This window comes from Dermatophagoides pteronyssinus, unplaced genomic scaffold (assembly GCF_027571235.1).
Source record: "Dermatophagoides pteronyssinus isolate colony J.1.1.1.1 unplaced genomic scaffold, Derpt_VIB-CSIC_2022.12 sq0022, whole genome shotgun sequence".
NCBI classification, from domain to species: Eukaryota; Metazoa; Arthropoda; class Arachnida; order Sarcoptiformes; family Pyroglyphidae; genus Dermatophagoides; species Dermatophagoides pteronyssinus.
This window is the reverse complement of record NW_027461546.1, coordinates 1,817-21,479: the sequence shown is the minus strand read 5'-3', so window position 1 is coordinate 21,479 and position 19,663 is coordinate 1,817. Positions and strand designations below refer to the sequence as shown.

The window sequence follows — 19,663 nt, the reverse complement described above, 5'->3', positions numbered from 1 at the left end:
GGATGATAAATAGAATATGCAATATTATAATATTGATGAATAGATTTTATTGGATTGTTATAAATAATAAATATGCAACAATATCTGATATAATATTATTATAATAATAACAATTATGTGTGGGACCATTCAATTGATTGTGTCCACATCTAAATAAGAGAGAGATATGTTACGATAATATACCATTCAGTCGCTGACCACTACGGTAATCTGCCCATTGTGAGTGTAGAGGACTAATCATTATTGAATGTAAAATTGGAATTTAAAAAAATATTAATCGTAATGAGGAAAAAAGGATCAACTATTAGAGTTATTAAGGGAGAGAGAAAGATTGGCCATTTCCAACGATGAGAGAGAGTGATTCTGATTAGTATAGAAAAATATTGCTTCTCATCGCCGAATGATGATGATGATATACAATAGTAATGATGGACATAATAAGGTGATTGCTTGACAATGATGATGATTACGAGCTCACTCACAGACACTATTGATTATCATCTGTTGTTTGGATGCGGACAAATTTCCAAGGTTGAAAATAATAATAATAATAATAATAATATTTGATAAGCAATTTCCAATCACAATACAAAAATAGAATGGCCATCGCATTAGCATTCCTTCGCTATCTGATTCTTCATGTTTGGGATGTATAAAAATATTGCTCAATATTAGTTTTGCTCAACATGGCTCCCATTGCTAAAACGACAATAACAATTTAACGATTAACAACAATCACCATTTTCATTTGTCGGACCAAAAAAATTGCAATAACAGCAATAACAATGATAACAATGATACGGATGATGAGAGAGATGATAATGATGATTACACTGATTAACTGGACTAGACGAAACCCCAACATTCGATGGATTTCACCACAAAATCCTCTTCCGATGACAATGTCCGATTGCCGAATGTTTTGCATGGATGTGAACTGCCATGGTAAAGATCGCCATCAAGCCAAAGACCGAAATTTCCCCTTTGAAAAGAAAGATGAAAAAATTTGCCAAAGTCAACCAATCAAACAAACATACTCTCCGGCCCCAATGGAAATACTATCATTATTGCCTTTGATGAAGAAAATGTTTTCGCCAGTCCACGGAAAACATTCGAAAATCGGATAGAATGTGAATAGGAATGTCTCGCCGGTACCATAAAAATGATCGCTTATCTTTAACGAATGTGATAGTAATGCACCGAATTTCTGAGTGAAAAAATGCAAAAATCAATCTCGAGTCTCGATCGGAATGAGAAGGGAAAACACTCACGGCACAGTTGGTATCCTCGATGATCAACAGAACGGGAGAATCAAAATGTTTCATATCACGATACAATGTATTCAAACTGAAACCATGTTGCGAGGTGGAATAGATCAATGTCCATGCATAGCCTTCAGCACGAGCCGGCAAATGTTTCATTAGCTAAATCAACAACAATCAAAATTTATTGAACAACATTCACAAAAGGTTTTCCACTCACATTTTGTATAATGTCCACATTCAACAATTCGGACGTGCCAATCAATTCGGGCAATATTGGCTCATTCGACATTTCCAGATGGTAACGTTCAGCAAAACTATGCTCTTCCGATGAATTCGAAACCTAAACCAGAACACAATCAGAACAAAGACAGAGAAAAGTGAATGAGAAACACTCACATTCCATTCGGTGGAAAAATGATCCTCGACGAGCTTGAGAAAATGCAATGGACTTCGACGCCAAAAACGCTGACGATTTGCGGATGCTACATCCAACGAGGATTTGTTGTCACCGTCATCATGGCCAATGGATCCTTCAAGGGCATTCGATGGTGTACGCTGATAGGACCGACGTCGTGCATTACCTGATGTGGATGACGCTGCCGATGCACTATCGATCATTTGAACACCACTGACTTCGTCATCGTCATCGTCCAGATCATATTCATCATCGGTGTTGATGGGCTCAAGGCCACGTTGTTCACAACCGCTAATATCGTCCACATCACCATAGATTTCGGGAGCCCACTTCTTGAAGAAATGATACAAATTTTTCGCCTTGTCTTTCGGCACACTGAACCAATATTCGCGTTCATATCCATTCTTACCTAGTATTTAAAAGGCGAAATGAATGATAACTGATGAATGAAATGAAACTCAAACAAATCCAACTTACCGAAAGAAGAAATGGGCGAAAATCGTTGCATACTACGCTTAGGATTATTTTTCTTATATTTGCCCATTCGAATGCAGAGATATAATGGCGTATCTTTATTCACTCTGGCCGGTCGCGGAATTAGTTTGTCGAAATTTTCAAAGGCGTCAATCTTTGTATTGACCATGTTACAATAGCCCAGTGGTTTGATCGATGATGCATCGGACATTTGTGGTTGCTCACTACTGGTGTCGAAATGCTCATGAAGATTAATATCACTTTTGGATGCGGTCGGTGCCAATGCCCCTTTCGCATCACGCACTAAACCGGAGGAAAAATCCATCAAGTTTTTCGGAGTGGCCAACACCCGATTGAATCCGGTTTTCGTGACATTCATCGTTGTGGTTAGGCCGGATTTGGTGGCATTCAAACCGGTACTGATGCCCGATTGAGTGGCATTCAATCCTTTGCTGATGCCAGTTTTGGTGGCATTGAAACCCGATTTGGTTGCATTGATCCCTGAGCTTATGCCGGATTTGGTCAGATTGCCGATAGCGTCCACCGGATTTGATAATCGTTTTAGCATCTGGCCACGACGATTTTCTCCTGCAGCTGACAACCGATTCGAATGTCTCAACATGACAACCGGATCGGAGCATGTTTCTTCAGCCGAAATAGCCGATTGCAAGGCTTTGTGTTCGACACTGTCGGCTGAATGAATGGCATCATGTGCAATGTTCGATGGCTGCAATGGTGCTGAATGTCGTTCGGCCAATGTCATTTTGGCCATATGTGTGGAGGCCAATGGTTTTCTAGCCAGTTTCGTATGACTCTCGGGTCCACTCGATGATAAGGATCCAGTATTGCCGCATGCAACAAGATCGGCATCATCCATGGAGGTCATCATCAGATCAAGGCTGGAATTGACATCGATGGATGTATTGAAATTGGTGGTAGCCTCGGTGGTCGTGGTGGATGGTTCATCATCATGCAAATCGTCGACGCTGTTTTCGATTTCGATCGATACACGATTCATGCTGCTGGCATCTTCATCGCCAATCTGAACCTCGGTAGACATTAAAGAAGATGATTGTTTAGTTGATTGTTCATTCGCTTCGATTGATGAGCCGGTCGATGATGTTTTCGTTTGCTGTAAATGTTCGACAGCGTCTTTGAATTCGTCTGGTGGTTGATGTTCGGAATCGGATTTATCCTCTTCACTCACCTTGCCGATGGTATCGAAACCGGTTTTAGCTTTTTTTGCATAGACATTCTTTAGATTCTCCTCGACAATACCGCTACTATCTTCGTCGCTGGCATAATAAACCGATGGTTTGGGAACGGATGGTACTGCTTCAGGAGCATGTTTGACACGCATATGAGCGATATCGGAATAGAGTGCCGTTTTCAATACCAACTCAATCGGTACAGTAACATTATAGGATTCAGATCCATGTTCCACCACCAAAGGATCAGAAACGTTCGGATCAAACATTAATGCATTGGGTGTGACCAACAATACACCACTCACAACACCTTGTCCATCGGTTATGTAACGAACGTTTATTTTGAGAAAACGTTCCAAACATTCACGATCAGCCGGATCGATTGTCTGTTGTGGTTGTTGTTTGGATGATGATGACATTGATTCGGAATGGAGATGATGATGGTGATTATCAGTGCCAATCACAACTGGTTCAGAACTGGTATGAGTGAGAGGGTAATCTATGAGGATAGAAGAATTGTTGTTTGCCGAATCATCGCGGCTGCTGCCGATAAACACACAATCCATTGAAAGAGTGTTATTATCTTTTTGTCGAGATAACGGCCGACAACAGCGTTCCGCATGACCGGGTAATGCAGAGATTGATTGTTGTTGTTGTTGATTGCTATCACTAGTCAATGTTTGTTGTTGTCGTGACGGTGATTGGGATTTTGGGTCATTCGGTGTGTTAGGTGGAACACCGACACCAATATCGGAGCTTTGTCTCACTAGTAATGTGCCACCACTTGGGTCGATAACATCAGCCGAAAGGCTAGATACATGATTGGATTTCGGAACATATAATACCTGTCCTGGGAAGATGAAATGGCCAGAACGACGATTGATACGGGCCAACTCGGATGGTGTTGTATGGAAACGTGCAGCTACAGAAGTGATAGTATCATGGGCTGCAACCTATGCAACGAGAAAAGAATCGATCAATAAACCAATAATCAATAGTCAATAATCAATAGTCAATAGTCAGTAATCAATAATCAATCCAATTATAAACTCACCACGTATTCAATGGTTCCTTGCGGTTGTGTTAAGGAACGAGATAATTGCATTTTCTGTTGTTGTTTATTGTGTTGTTGATTGTTGGCATTACTGGTATCATCATTGTCGTTGCCATTGGCATCGTTCATCTGCTGCTGCTGCTGACCACTGGTCTTCGTCGCCGCCGCCGTCGATGATTCAGATGATGGTGATTGCTGATTATTATCAATGATGGTGGTGGTCGGCGGTGGTGATGGTGATATAACCGAATCACACTGTTTGTTATCATTGCTCATTTGGTCTTGGATTAATAATGATCAATTCATTTGATGGACGCTAATATAGGACACTATTTAAACAAACACACAATGTTTATGTGGATGTGGTTGTTGTTGAGAGAATCTTTTCAATTCAATTTACAGTTTTGTCATGGAATCAGACTGGAATAAGAAATGAAAAAACAATTCAATCATATTAATGACTAACTAAACATTAATAATGATAATTAATGATCCAACAACAATATAGAGCATGCATTCAGAAATAAGAAAACGACAATGATTGATTATATCACAGACAGAATTCAGTTTGTCACCAAAGCCAAAAACAAAACCAATAATAAAAACAAAACAAAACAGAAACAATAACAAACATCAGTCATCAGTATTCAGTGTGCGCGCATTCATTAATCAATTGATGAGAATGATTGAAACGTACCAAATAGAATTGATTGATTGATTAGATAACCTTGATGATGATGATAAAACCATTACATTATGGCAATTAACACTCATTCAATGTTATCATAATCAACATTGATATCCAGCAACCAATCGACAATCCGAAAACAAACAAACAACAAGCAATAACCTCTAGGTTTGCAAGACAAAAACAAAACCCAATAAATGAATTTGTTTGTTTTTAATATGCAACTATTGCCTCTTTGCAAATCAAAAAGATTCAAGAATCGGGCTCATCATCTTTCTGGACAGAGCTATGGCTATATATCCCGTTTTCAATCTTTCTCCAAACCAATATCGCCTGACGCCGACGCTGTCAATGATGCAAAATACTGTTTCATCTTACAGATACAGAAACGGATACAGTTTTTAAGCAATAATGCTCTTTGCTGCTACTCTCTCTATGTTAATTCTGTCTTATATAGAGAGAGAGATTGAATAGGATGTGAATTGAATGCAAATGGCAATTGAACATTTTGTCACAATGTCAATGTCGAATTGGGAAAAATCAAAAAAATTACCCGCTGACCTAGATGATAAAATGCATTTTCTCCAAATGATGATTATTGAACAGAAGATAAGTTTGATTGCAAGAATAATTGTATAAGCCATACCTATATAATGATGGGCCGACAGGTGAGCAGATAAGGTGTGAATATTAAATGTTATATATAATTCAGTTGATAAATTGAATCAATGACTTTGATGGAGAGTGAGAGAAAGGGGAAATCAAATCAATCATGAACAGGCAGTGAGTTGAAATAACAATGGCCAAATTATGGATGCATTTAGCAACAACCAAAAAGTTTCTATTTTTAGCCATGGCCATTCGCCGATACTGACATCATCGAGTTTGTTCCATCACTATTACAGGTTGGGGTGATGACATCCATTGCATTCCAATCAATGAATGCGTTTGCGTCAATTGAATGAAACACAGAGAATCGAGTGGAAAATGCAAATATGACAAGGTAACAAATGAATCGAGGAATGGTGGTCATCACACTGGCTCCAAGTCAAAATTGGCAAGGCAAATTCAAATGGAAATGGGAAATGCAAAATAAACATCAAGAGCAAGCAATGACAAAAACATGATATTTTAGCCCAAAAGATGATGAATGATTGTTTTTGCTGTTGTTGCGGGGGCCAAATTGCCAATTGAAAAGTCTGGTTCATTTGATTGTTTAGTGCCATCTACATCATCTATATCATGTATGGGTTGTATTTGCGCAATATTGATTGAAAGAAAGAAAATGCATGATTTAAGCAAAAAAGATCATCAGCGATTCGAAACGAAAACGAAACAAAAACAAAACTCATTCAAGCATCTCATCAAAAGCAGCAATGCAACCGAACCAATCCAAATCGAACCAGCAATTATACAGCCACACCAACCACCCAGCACAATTGGTTTGGCAAGCAAAATCGTTGACTGACTGACTGATTTGACTTGTCTCTTGTGGTTTGGCCTTCGCCAACAATTCCCAATCGTGTAATCTCTATTGGCCTGGTTGTGATTATGCAAGGCAAGCACAACTAAACGAAAAACGATTCACTAAATCGCATCACATAGATACTACAATTCAATCATCGATTCTCTAGTCGAAAAACATAGTTCTGGCCACTTGATCGATTGATCGGCCATTATTTCAATGCATAAACTATTTGACGGACACGCCTGTTTCATGTTTGCTATGGAAAGGGCGCCATTACAGCGACTAAAGTTTTGATTCCATTTTCATCTTTCACTTGCAGTGGGGTAAAACAATACACTTGGTCGAGGAGAAGGAATGAAATTGAATGAAACGAAATGACATTAGATTAACACTAATTAACAATCATTCATTGAATCAAAATAACAACAAAACACCACAAAAACAGAACAATAGCAGAACAATAGCAGGTGCCACTGAGATAATGAATATGCGTGTGGCAACCCACCGGATGATAAAAAAGCAAAGCAAATTAGGGAAAATAGAGAAAAGGAGAGAAAAAGCAAACTTTTTATTGCTCAAAAATCTGTGCAGAATGTTTGGGAATGAAAGAAAAAAGAAAAAAGTTTGCATTATGATTATTATCATTAAAAGTTTTTCATAAAAATGGTTTCCTGTCTCAGCAATGACGCCTACATTTGTGAATATGTGACTAATCTGTTGGAGAGGAGATTGTTGTCCATTTAACAGGAAAAGTTGTCGGCCCAGACAAATTGTCAGTGAAACAAATAATATTAATATTAAAATCTCAATTTTGGCCAACAAGTCACGTCATTGAAAATTGAATCGAATCAAGCAGATTCCATAGATAATTGATAACACTGGATGAACTGGATGAACAGGATGGACACAAAACAGAATGAAAAATCAGAACATATCAAAACAACTTAATAATGATGATAATCAACCCAAACAACAAACTCACACTATTTATCAATCTCTTTTCTGGGCGTTTTGAATCACCGATTACAGCATTATTTGACATTATTTAGGTAATTGGCATCAGAAATCTGATTGGTTTAAAATGAAAATAATTACCTGGTGTTGGTTAATGTGACTTGACTTGAAGGAATCTCTTGGGCGATGTTTATAGGTGACACCAATATCAAATATCATCAAAACACAGTCACTCAATCGAATCTAACAAACTTGGCAATAATTCACAAAACACCAACTCAATATATTTTCGAAAAACAATTTTGACATTCACGATTTCAATCGAGGGGAATCAAAACCAAATTCAGTTGAAAATTGATGAAATTGGCAGAATGATGAACACTCAATAATAAGGAATAGTGTTGTTGTTGTTGTTATTGTGCAAACATGTTCTCAACAACAACTATCGATTGTCGAATTCGATTGTAAACAAAACTTTTTACGCTCATCACTTTTCTGCGACCTTTTTTCATAACAATTTTGGTCAAGTGGAAAAAATGCAAAATATCCGAACATTTTCTAATCAACTGAGGTAAATTGAATTGTGAAAGAGATAAATTTTTGAAAAATCTAATTAATTCATAGTGGCTCGGTCCGTAGCTATTCGAGCGATTCGAATAGTCTGCTCAAATTGGCAATGGCACAATGGAATAAATTCTGGTATGGAGGGGAACAACCGTACAAAAGTCGTGATATCATCTATGAAGATCTGCTGAGAGACGGTAAATCATTGGTGATGCATCGATATTTGCAGAAAATTTTATATGCACGACATAAAGCTCGCACACGTTATGTTAAACATAATGAGCATATTCGCAAATTGGAAGATAAAATCAGCGCTGGGGGAATGGTCAAACCGAAAAGTTTCGCCAATCGATTCTAATGTTATGTAGAAAGAGGAAAAAATTTTGCTGCCAAATGGCTTGAATTTGTATTTTAATTTGAATCATTCGATAATGGTTATTATGATTAAAGAGAAAAATAGTGAAACATAATCTTTTCCATATCATCAATGTTTTTTGCTTTTGGTGTGTTTGAATGTACTTTGCTAGGTGCGCGGATGATGATTAAAATATGGCTTTCTTTTTTCGACATTGTTGAATCACTTTTCTTCACACCACTCATTTTCGCGACGAATCTGTTCCTCTTCTTGTGGTGTGAAATCATTTTTGATATTAAATGTTTTGCGAATCTCTTCGGGTGTTTTACCGCGAATCATATTCGCAACGGTTTTGCATGTAACATCCAGCAATCCTTTGATATCCAGATAGTTAGCTGCCAAGATGATTTCGAACAAGGTTCCTTGATCTACTTTGAGGAAATCGGCATCCCACGATGATATGTCATCGGTACGTTTTTCCCGTGCATCATCGTCTTCGGGTGTTGGTGGATCATTCTTATGATAGGTTGCCCACTGTATTACTTTGCGTAATATGGCTGAATTGACATTTTGAACTGGAATCGGTTCACCGTCATCTTCTTCGATGCCCAGGTCATCGAGCATGGTACGTAATGTATTCGACATTCGTGCTACTTCCACATCCACCTCGAATATTTCTCCATCACTACTTTGTAATTTGATATTGGGCATTATTATTGTTGTTGTTGAAGAAAGAGGTGAAAACAAAATCAGAATGATAATTAGATTGAAATCAATTAGCAAAATCCAACCTTTATTGAAAAACGAGTGAATGAAAGAATTATTTTCGGCTGATTGAAACGTAGATGAATTTCGAAGACAATAACCAGATATACGCAATTAGAATTGTCTATCGTTTTCCTTAGTCATCAGCAATACAAACACAGAGATATTTGGCCAAGCATTTATCGCTCCTTTAATCATCATCAACAACAACAAACAATTCGAACAGTTTTGCTTTGTTCTCTCTCTCACTGCATTCTATATAATGTCCCCTTCATAAACGACGATTTCATTGGATTTTTTTCTCAAATAAAATAAACTTTATTAATTCAACAATTTCACAGATTTGATAGAAAATCATTTAGATGTGATGGGATTTGGGGGAAGAAATCAGGAATCGATGACAATGCTCGGGTTATCATAATGTTTGTATTGATGCTCGATCAGCGTTGTCGTTTTGATATGGTTATTGTTGAAGGTGGTTGCATTCGAATGACGATGCTTCATCGAAATTGATGAACTATCAATATTATCGGCTGTGCGCGGGGATTCGAAATAATAACGAAATAAATTGCGATAGGGAGCTTCGAACAGCAAGAAAGTGAACATGGATATGACCACTGTCAAGATGAACAAGCTCATTGCTACCGGGAACTATTGGATGTGAAGCGAAACAATCAGAACATGATCAAACAAACAAACAAAAGCCTACCGATTCCATTAGATTGATTTCTAACAGTGTACGTTTGGTGAATAGATAAATCCAAATGATGATCAAATTCCACAGATAGATTTGAAAACAAAGATGGCTACAAATGCGAAATATGGACCAGGACAAAACTTTAGTGATGATATTGTTACGAGGTAAACATTGGACAATCATCCATAATGTTGGTCCGATGAATAGGATTCGGGCTGTAGCGTAATAAGCAATGATTGGCCAATTGGATTGGTGGCCATCCAAATGGTAGTGAGCGAATATTAATGGAATATAAACCACATATGCTGATGACAAGGTCAATAAAATGAGTGCCGTAACAATTCGCAATGGCAGGGCAAAATTGAATGGCTTAGCTGATGGATTGAAATTGGTTCGACAATAATAAGCCAATGCCATACCGGCAAAATATGACTGAAAATGAGCGAATCCATTGAAATGTAGTGATTTGAAAATGGCAGGTCTTTCCCTGATAGATATTTGAATGGATGAACATTGTTTGATGATAAAATAAAGACTTACTTGATGATTACATTGTCGATGATCAACGATTTCAGTTGAAGACGATGTGCAATCAAACCGGACATCAGGATTCCGATGGCAATCAACGCAGCAAATGTTTTTGCAGCATGTTTACGTCGATTATAGACGAATGTGAGGACGAGAACGCCAAGCATGGAAAGCTGAAATTCATTGCTAACATACCAAAGATGTGGTAGACACTGCTTGTGCGAAAAATAATCAATTAGTGACATTATAGAATATAGACATACCGTTCTGTCGTAATCATAGAAATCGGCAAAAAATAACAAACTTCTTAGGATGTGATGTCGACATGGTTGGAGAATTCGCTCAACACTGGAATTATAAATGGGACCGGCATTCTGCCATAATGGCAACAATTTAATGGCCATACCGACAAACAACACAGAGGGAAATAGACGAAGGAATCGTTTGGCAAAAAAGAATGATAATAATGGTCGACCTTCGTGTTTAGATATGTAGGGCAGAAATGTATAGGCCAACAAAAAACCACTAAGCAAAGGCAATCAGAAATTGATTCAATAAAACAATATTAAGTAGACAAACCTGATGACAAAGAAAATGTCGAACGACAGCCAAGATTGAATGACAATTTGATAGAAGACATTGGTGCGAATATTCAATTGCAATTGACGAACATGAGCTAGGGAAAAGAAATCAACTAGGAAAGTGATTTAGCCAAGCAATCAACTTACGAAGACTGGATATCATATGTGATTGATAGCCAACAAGATAAAAATTACTAAGGCAAATCCAGGCCAATGCCAACGATTTGATTGCATCCAAACAAGCGGTATTGGTCATTCGGCCGCTATTCCGAGGAAAATCACTCATTTGCTGGCCAGCATAACGATCGCGAATAATGAACATTTGCTCAAGGCTATAGCGAAACGAAAAACAAACTATAAAGGATTTTGGACGATTGCGGTGATGACTCTTCCTCAAGGTTTCATTCGACGAGTATCGATGGTAAACTTCGTATATGGTTGCCAACAATACAGTGATGACCGATACGACAGCAAACAATCTACAGGAATTGAATTAAGTTTGGCCATAGTGATTGGTAATCTACGACTTACATGGCCAATATTTGATATCGATTCAACTGAGTGATGAAGGATCCGATACGAAACGATTGCATCTGTCTTACTGATTCGAGATTGAATTTGTCGGAAACATCCTCGGGCAACGCTTCAACAGTCATATTGAATCTGCTATAACAGTCAGACAAGGGACGGGTATTGATGCGAAATCTTTGCAGAACTGTGAAGGATTGGACAAGACAAATTGAAAATGCTTGGACAAATATTGCACTTACAAAAGTTGGCAACACCTTGGATTTCTCGTGGCGAGCAAGTGGAAGGCAGACAAAGTGCAAATGATAAAGGATTCGAATACAGGAACGGCGCTATCATCAAATAATATTCGCTAAATGTGCCCGACAGCTCTGTTTGATTGAAATCGAGAATTCGATCGGAATAGGTGATGCTCGATTTCAATTCGGGCAGCGGTAATTCCACTTCAATGAGACAATATTGTCCGGTAAAGAATACTTGATCAGTAAGGTCATCTCTATCATCATGGGCAACGATATCCAAACAACTATCGAAATCACCATAACTGCGGAGAGCAAATTTATTCAAAGATGAATAGGTTGCTGATGCTGCAATCACTGTGAACGAGAGAAAATAATGATTGATTCGATAAAATAAAATACATACTTTGGTATGGCCATATTGAATGTCTACGAAATTGATTGGCAAATTGCACGAACGAATTGAAGCAACGTTGGGAAATACGCTCACCAATCACAAATTGATAATCATAGACTCGAGGCATTATTGCCTTTATCGATTTAGCATACTCATCCTGAATGATGCGACTCAGATAAATGTAGACATCTTCTGGTCGGGATTTTCCGTTAATTTCTTTTTGTTTTGGTCCCCGAATCAATTTGTCAAGAATTCCAGCGACGCCACCTATAGCTTTATCAATATCATCATCATCATCTTGATTGTCAGTATCATTATTGGTGTTGGGGGATTCCGTGCTAGTAATATTATCATCCTCATCATAGTCCTCATCATCACCATAATCATCTTGATCATAGTAATCCAATTCGGTCATCACTTTTTTCGCTTTATCGGTAAGGTTTAATTCGTTTTTGGGAATGATACGACCTTTGAATAATGGTTGGAAATCATCATCGATTGGGATAAGGTTGGTGAATGAATGAATAGTGGTTGCTGTTGAATTTTCGAAGAAAGTCGCGGTCGTTGAAAAATTGTAGTCATTATCAAGGTCGGATAAAGTGATATTAGATTGACGTTTATCACGATGGATAGAGCCGAATCGAGGTCGATCGAAATGTGGAACACCATCATTCCCATGATTGGATGAACATTGAATCGGGTGAATAATGGCAACCATGATTAATGTGGTTTTGATTGGAGTCATCATTTTGTTCGGTTACGATATGTTTGATTTGGTCGATAGGAGATAAGTATGTTCTGTTTGTAATCAATGATTTGATTATGATTGTTTTGATTCTGGTGATCACATGAGCTTAGGTACATAATTGATAATGATCATCATGAGGAAAATAATCGATTCATTCATTCATTCAATCGAATTGAATTGAATAGATTTGCCATGAATAATTGAAAGAAAAGAAATTCAATACAGGCATTGATTGTTTGAAGTTTTCTGGTTTTTGTGTTGAATGACAAGGATGACAAACAGACAATGATCGATGCAATGATGATGATTGTCTGGTGATAGCCATCATTCAATTGTCTTTCTTCAATGTCTGTCTTTTATGGAAAAAGTGTGATGCAAACATCCTGTCACCTTATTGATTGTCAATCATGATAGCTGAATTGAATGGAAAGGAAAAGTATTCATATTTTCTTCCTTCCTTGGAAATATATTCTATTGATGAATGACTGAATTGATTCATTCGGAAGAAATCAATCAATCAATTTCAATTTTCTCGGCCAACATGATCATCAGTCAATCAGTAGTCAGTAATCATTTGCAATTACTGGAGGGAAAAATTAGAATGAAAAATACTACGTCACATGGGAAAGATATTTATAAAGAGAAAATGATGATTGACTGATGATGAGCAATTGATGTAATGTGGAGCAATAAAATATTTGAATCAAGAAAACAAGAGACATTGTATTTCACTTTGGATAATAAACTGCTCTTGATAAGATAGGATTCCATTGTTAGCATTGTTGCGATTGTTGTTGTGATGATGATCATTATTACTATTATTGTTATGATTATTATTATGACCCGAATTACGATCCAATCACAATCGGCATCAACTGACGTTTTCTCTTTTTCTGGACTGTTGTTTCGTTTGATGAACTTGAATAAGTGAATATTACTGATTGATGCAGATCATATATTCATAATCATTAGTGATTGATGAAATTGGCAATAAAAATCGCGAGATTATAATGCTGAAAAATGTTGATTGAATGGTGTGTTTTGTTGTTGTTAGCATTGATAATGGCCATCCATACATTACCACCACCATCATCATCATCCAACGAATTTTTGCGCATTATCAATCATCCTTGTTTTGATCAGAAAACTGTTGACGATTGTCAACTCTGGAACCAAACAAATGTTTCCCAACAATGTCTCTGGTGTGAATATTGGTGTCTGCATCGACCCAATGGTGAGTCGTTTGATTAATAGATTTCACTAGAAAATAATGTCCGTTTAAGTATCACACGATTGTGAACATTATTCGCACCGATTGAATTATCTATTCGAGAAGCCAAAAATCCGGACCATCAAACCAAGAGTGGTGTTTTCTGATGTTCCAATGATGATTACCTTATCGGGCCAATATTTCACTCAATCGGATCAATTATCGCTAGTTTATAACGATGTGGATGAAATAATGTTCTGGTCCGACAATAAAACAATCAAAAGCCCATATCACTGCAAAATTCAGCAGAAAACATTCGAATCGATTCGATGCATCATCGAACATGTCGACCATACCGCCAAAGAAAGTAAGCATGTTTAATTCAAAGAATGTATACTAATTTATTTTGTTTGAAATTCTCTAGTTAAATTGCACATGCAATATTCACGAAGTGTTTTTCAAATCAAACGTTCCGGTATCAAAGTTGAAACCGGCATTGCATTATCGGTATTGGCCCATCATGATTTCGATTCCAACGATTCGAACCCTGATCCGATAGCATTCGAATTAAAGATTTCTGCATCGGTGATTGGTGGAATGTTGATGATAATCTGCTGTTGGTTTGTCTATTCACGAAGACACTATTTTCATCATAATTTGGAAATTCTCAAACTCAAATTCTATTTACGAAAAATGCAAAAACAGTTACGACAAAAAAAACTCTATCTCGAATATGAATCGGTCCAATATAAACGAAAATTGGGAGAAGGAAAGTTTGGCGAGGTATATTCGGCTCGTTTGACGACAACAACCGACAATGGTCAACAACAACAGAATGTGGCCATCAAAAGACTGCGAAAAGAGAGCAGTTATTTTCGAATGAAAATGTTCATCAACGAAGGAATCCAGATGAGTCAATATAAACATGATCGCATTCTCATTCCCTTGGCCATTTTCATCGACCGTTCCAATAATATGCCCTCGATAGTGATGCCATTGATGGCGAATGGTGATCTATGCCGTTTCCTTCAACAACAACAACTTTTACCTATAGTGCATTTGTTGAAATATTCCCTGCAAATATCTGACGGTATGAGATATTTGTCGGCCAAAAATTTCATTCATGGCGACCTAGCCGCCAGAAATTGTTTGTTGGATGAAAATAATGATATTAAAATAGGTGATTTTGGTCTTTCATGTCAGCTTTACAAAAAAAATTATCATGTGCTTGACGGAACTTATCGACCAATTCGATGGATGTCGATCGAATGTTTGCAGGCTAAAAAGCCCAAATTTACCAAACAATCCGATATCTGGTCATTCGGTGTAGTGCTTTGGGAAATATTCACATTGGGATCATATCCATACGAAAATCTGAGTGACGGGGATTTATGCCGAGATATTCTCAATGGATATCGACTAGCACCACCATCTAGTTGTCCGGATGTAATCTATTCGCTCATGATGCAATGTTGGTCGCAAGATCCCACAAAACGACCCGATTTCGAATCGATATTCAAACAAATTGACGACATCCTCACCAAAATCCAACAACAACAACAAATCGAAAATGAGAATGATGATGAAGAATTGCAGCCTCATCAATCCAATTTGGTCATTTGTAAATATCAAAATTATACCAGTCTAGCCGAACGTTTGATTCGTTCGAATTATCATGCAGATGATGATGAGGAGGAGGAGGATTATTTTGAATGTTGTATTGATGATGATTGAACTATCAATAAATAATGAGTATTATCAATGAGTCATCAATGAGTGGATTTGTGCGCTTTGTAATTGCTTCACATTAATAATGTATGCGTAGATATTTTTCGTAATGGTAGCAGAGCGATTTCGAATTCGATTGTGTATTGGAAAGGATTTTTCCTTTTCCTTCAACGTGTTTTTGTTGTGTTGGCTATTTTTTCTGTTTTCTTTTTCAGTGATGATCGACAACCGAAAAAGACAAGATAAATTCGAATTTGCTCAACGGAAAGGCACTGAAATGCAGTGCTTATGAAAATATCTTCAAGTTTAATTCATTGTGCCAACAGTTTGGCATAGATATTGCCATTACAAACCGGCTTCTCTAATAAGTTTAAATAACCTTTATTGAAGTCGGACTGATTAAAGATATTTTAACCGAAAAATTACCTGGTCCCGGCAGTTTGGGTATTTCGATTTCCTGCTTTTACCAACTTACAAATGGTAAATTTTTAATTGGATTCGACGACAATATGTCGAAAAATAGATTTGATTGTCTGGCCGAATCTATAGTTGAAATTAAAGTGGAAAATCCGCGAAGAAAACGGCCAGTAATTATGTTACAGGGGCTTCCGGAAACCACCAACATCGAAACATTGGCCAAAACAATCATGGAATTCAATAAAGAAATTCGTGATTGTGACCTCCAACTCATTGTTACACTACAATCCTTATTTTTTATTAACATTTTCTTTAAAACATGATTTCTTTGTTTATTTCGACTGATTAACTGCCTTGAATAAAGTATCTTGTTTTCGATTTAAAACTGTCAATTCGTTAAAATTTAATAAACATATTTTGTTTGAAATGTTATTTTGTTTCAATTTTTAACAAAAGGTTTTCGAAAATTCTTTGTTTTGATCATCCTGTCGTTTATGAAGAACGCCAAAAGCTCAAACAACTTGCTTGCTTCTCAATATTGAAAAGCGCATGTTGAAAAGGAAATTGTCAATTGTGAACTTGACTTTGCAGCGTGAGCACGTTGTCAGACTCATGATGAAATGAATCTTGTTGTTTTGTGAACATCAAATGAAGAATTCTATTTTGTGTGATTATTCTGTTGCGAATTAGACAAATCAATTGTGATACGAATAAATGAATGTTTATTAATTAGAAGTTTATTGATAAGTTTTCCCAAAAAAACCTTTTTGTGAATTTACCTTTTGATGTTGATCATTTCATCATCGACTTAATTTTGTTTTGAGTGAAATTTTCTAAAAAATGAAAAAGCCCAAAAAATAGAGACGATAAAATTTTCTTGATGCAAATAAGAATAATTAATTGTAACACGAATTAATGTTAATTGAAAATTTTCCATAAGTTTTCCAAAAAAAAGTTTTTTTTCTAAATTTTCCTTTTTGTGTTCAGCACGCGCATTTCATCATTGACTCATTTTTTTCGAACAGATTTTTTGAAAAGTGCTTAATCATTCCCCAAAACAATGCACACTGCGCATATTGTTTACATTTCATCACTCGCTCTTTGTTTGTGGTTTTCAACAATCAACGTGGAATTATCCGAATATTTTTTGGCTTTGGATCGAACAAATGGTTCTTTGTCGTATTCCAAATGATATTGTGTGCTGATTGTTTTGTTGACTATGAAATATCATAACGTAGTAAACGAAGTGGATAACATATAAGCCCGGCAGTGCTCGCGCCTCGATTCAATGAATTCGAAATGCGTTTGGAGCAGAATATTGCCTACATGACCACTGCCGGGTGTTTGCTATGGAATTGATATATATCACTATCAACAATGAACAAATCAGCAGAAGAATATCAATTGGAACGACAAAAGAATACCAATATGGAAACAATGGTGCACAAGTGGACAGAATAAAACAATTCTTCAACTGGAATCACGAACCTTCAAATGAGCAAAGCAGACGCAGATAAGTAATTGTTAATTGTTATTTCTCTTTTTCATGACTTTTCATAACTATGCATACGAAATCTCCGCATCTTATTAGGGGAGGGAAGGTTCGTGAGCTGCTTTCGCTCAGGGGGGTTAGGGAGTTAGGTTAGGTTAGGGAGTTAGGTTAGGTTAGGGAGTTAGGTTAGGTTAGGGAGTTAGGTTAGGTTAGGGAGTTAGGTTAGGTTAGGGAGTTAGGTTAGGTTAGGGAGTTAGGTTAGGTTAGGGAGTTAGGTTAGGTTAGGGAGTTAGGTTAGGTTAGGGAGTTAGGTTAGGTTAGGGAGTTAGGTTAGGTTAGGGAGTTAGGTTAGGTTAGGGAGTTAGGTTAGGTTAGGGAGTTAGGTTAGGTTAGGGAGTTAGGTTAGGTTAGGGAGTTAGGTTAGGTTAGGGAGTTAGGTTAGGTTAGGGAGTTAGGTTAGGTTAGGGAGTTAGGTTAGGTTAGGGAGTTAGGTTAGGTTAGGGAGTTAGGTTAGGTTAGGGAGTTAGGTTAGGTTTTTTTTTTTTTTTTTTTTTTTTTTTTTTTTTTTTTTTCAGCCTCATATAGGGAGTGAAGACATGGCTCACATATGCAAAGTCAAGTGGATGGATTGAATGTCAAGAAATGGGTGAAGAATGAGTGTCGAACAATCAAATGTCAAGAGAAGGCAATAGCCAACAAATGCAAATGATATGTATGAAATGGGTGAAATGAGAAGCGAGGAAAAGGTAAGTAAAATGCAAAAAATAGGAAAGATTTGGGAAAGGAAATTGGGAAGAAAGTTTGATTGATAGTCATGAGATGGGTAAGAATAGAGATTCAAAGATGGGAAAATGTACAAAGCGATTGATGAAATTGGTAATCATTAGACACTGTGTGTTTATGATGGTGAAGTAGAGAGGCAAGAAATGAATGAATTGAATGTCTGATATGAAGATGAAATGAAGATCGAAAGTGGGAAATGAAAGACAAGAAATGGATGGATTGAATGTCATAATATGGGTGAAATGAGAGTCAATCAATGAATGGATAAGAATTGCAAGTCAAGAAATGGGAGAATTGAGTGATTGTGTTTGTGTGTGTAAACACGGTTAACGCTCGTTGCTCATAACCAACGGTAGTACGAATGACAAAGATATTCAATAACAGGACATATCATGAAAGTGGATAACAGTGGCAAATAATGAAGAATACAGAACAGGAGACCAGTACCCAAGACTTGCTCTGGAATGGAAGAATTGATTGATTGTCATATCAATGGGGAATTGATAGTCAAGAAATGGTGGATAGAGTGTCATTGAAAAATGATTGTGAATAGAGCAAGTGCTTTTCGACTACTGGAAGCTGTTGATTGCATCATTATGAGAACACTATTAACCAGGATTCATGATAGTAGTTAGTGAAGTATCGACGTCAACATGATTGGACATGAATAAACATGAGAAATCATGGCACAACAGTGGTGAATGTCTACGAACGAAAATGATCAAATGCCAACAAAGATCGAATGATGATTCCATGTAATGTGCAAAGTCAATGGAAGGAATGAAAGGTTGTTCGAGTGACTGACATAATAGGAGAAAGATTCACACTTAAGGAACTACAATCGATCCAGAACAAGCACTGGAACAACAGCAGACATTCAATCAAAGACGGGCCATAGATTCAGCAAAGATCTGCCAATGGCTAAATGATGAAATAAGATCATAATCGGAGAGGAGAGTTAGAAAATAACTCAAAGTGAGTCTCGAGACAAAAACCACAGTGATAGATGAGATAGATAATTAACAACAACAAGTAAACACAAACAAACACAATCCAAAAACACAAACAGTGTAAGGGATTCTTGGATTATCTTGTCATTGGGCCC

General features: G+C 37.0%; 5 protein-coding genes across 6 annotated transcripts; 2 read left to right on the top strand and 3 right to left on the bottom strand.

Moving 5' to 3' along the window:
- Positions 1-24: 24 nt before the first annotated feature.
- On the bottom strand, positions 25-7,828 carry LOC113795452 (oxidation resistance protein 1-like). 2 transcript variants are annotated; one of them, XM_027345634.2, is made up of 8 exons: positions 7,668-7,828; positions 4,417-4,836; positions 2,158-4,315; positions 1,662-2,089; positions 1,483-1,605; positions 1,272-1,424; positions 1,038-1,207; positions 25-982 (listed from the first exon to the last, which is right to left on the bottom strand). In XM_027345634.2, the coding sequence occupies exons 2-8, from the start codon at positions 4,690-4,692 to the stop codon at positions 847-849; spliced, it is 3,444 nt and encodes a 1,147-aa protein (XP_027201435.2). In that variant the 5' UTR covers positions 4,693-4,836; positions 7,668-7,828; the 3' UTR covers positions 25-846. The 2 variants fall into 2 exon arrangements, with proteins under 2 accessions (XP_027201435.2, XP_075679148.1); XM_075823033.1 differs by lacking the exon at positions 7,668-7,828 and adding an exon at positions 5,114-5,491.
- A 107-nt stretch (positions 7,829-7,935) lies between these two features.
- LOC113795480 (uncharacterized) lies at positions 7,936-8,560 on the top strand. Its single transcript, XM_027345665.2, has 2 exons — positions 7,936-8,097; positions 8,151-8,560. The coding sequence occupies exons 1-2, from the start codon at positions 8,063-8,065 to the stop codon at positions 8,446-8,448; spliced, it is 333 nt and encodes a 110-aa protein (XP_027201466.1). The 5' UTR covers positions 7,936-8,062; the 3' UTR covers positions 8,449-8,560.
- Positions 8,472-9,207, bottom strand: SkpA (S-phase kinase associated protein 1 SKP1-related A). The gene has a single exon (XM_027345659.2). The coding sequence runs from the start codon at positions 9,154-9,156 to the stop codon at positions 8,668-8,670; it is 489 nt and encodes a 162-aa protein (XP_027201460.1). The 5' UTR covers positions 9,157-9,207; the 3' UTR covers positions 8,472-8,667.
- A 297-nt stretch (positions 9,208-9,504) lies between these two features.
- On the bottom strand, positions 9,505-13,568 carry LOC113795433 (uncharacterized). The gene is made up of 9 exons (XM_075823036.1): positions 12,190-13,568; positions 11,787-12,140; positions 11,548-11,731; positions 11,164-11,495; positions 11,015-11,111; positions 10,699-10,960; positions 10,448-10,647; positions 9,920-10,394; positions 9,505-9,861 (listed from the first exon to the last, which is right to left on the bottom strand). The coding sequence occupies exons 1-9, from the start codon at positions 12,926-12,928 to the stop codon at positions 9,598-9,600; spliced, it is 2,907 nt and encodes a 968-aa protein (XP_075679151.1). The 5' UTR covers positions 12,929-13,568; the 3' UTR covers positions 9,505-9,597.
- A 214-nt stretch (positions 13,569-13,782) lies between these two features.
- Positions 13,783-15,903, top strand: LOC113795459 (uncharacterized). Its single transcript, XM_075823042.1, has 3 exons — positions 13,783-14,162; positions 14,212-14,505; positions 14,563-15,903. Exons 1-3 carry the CDS (start codon positions 13,949-13,951, stop codon positions 15,870-15,872), a joined length of 1,818 nt encoding a protein of 605 aa, XP_075679157.1. The 5' UTR covers positions 13,783-13,948; the 3' UTR covers positions 15,873-15,903.
- The last annotated feature ends 3,760 nt before the right edge of the window (positions 15,904-19,663 follow it).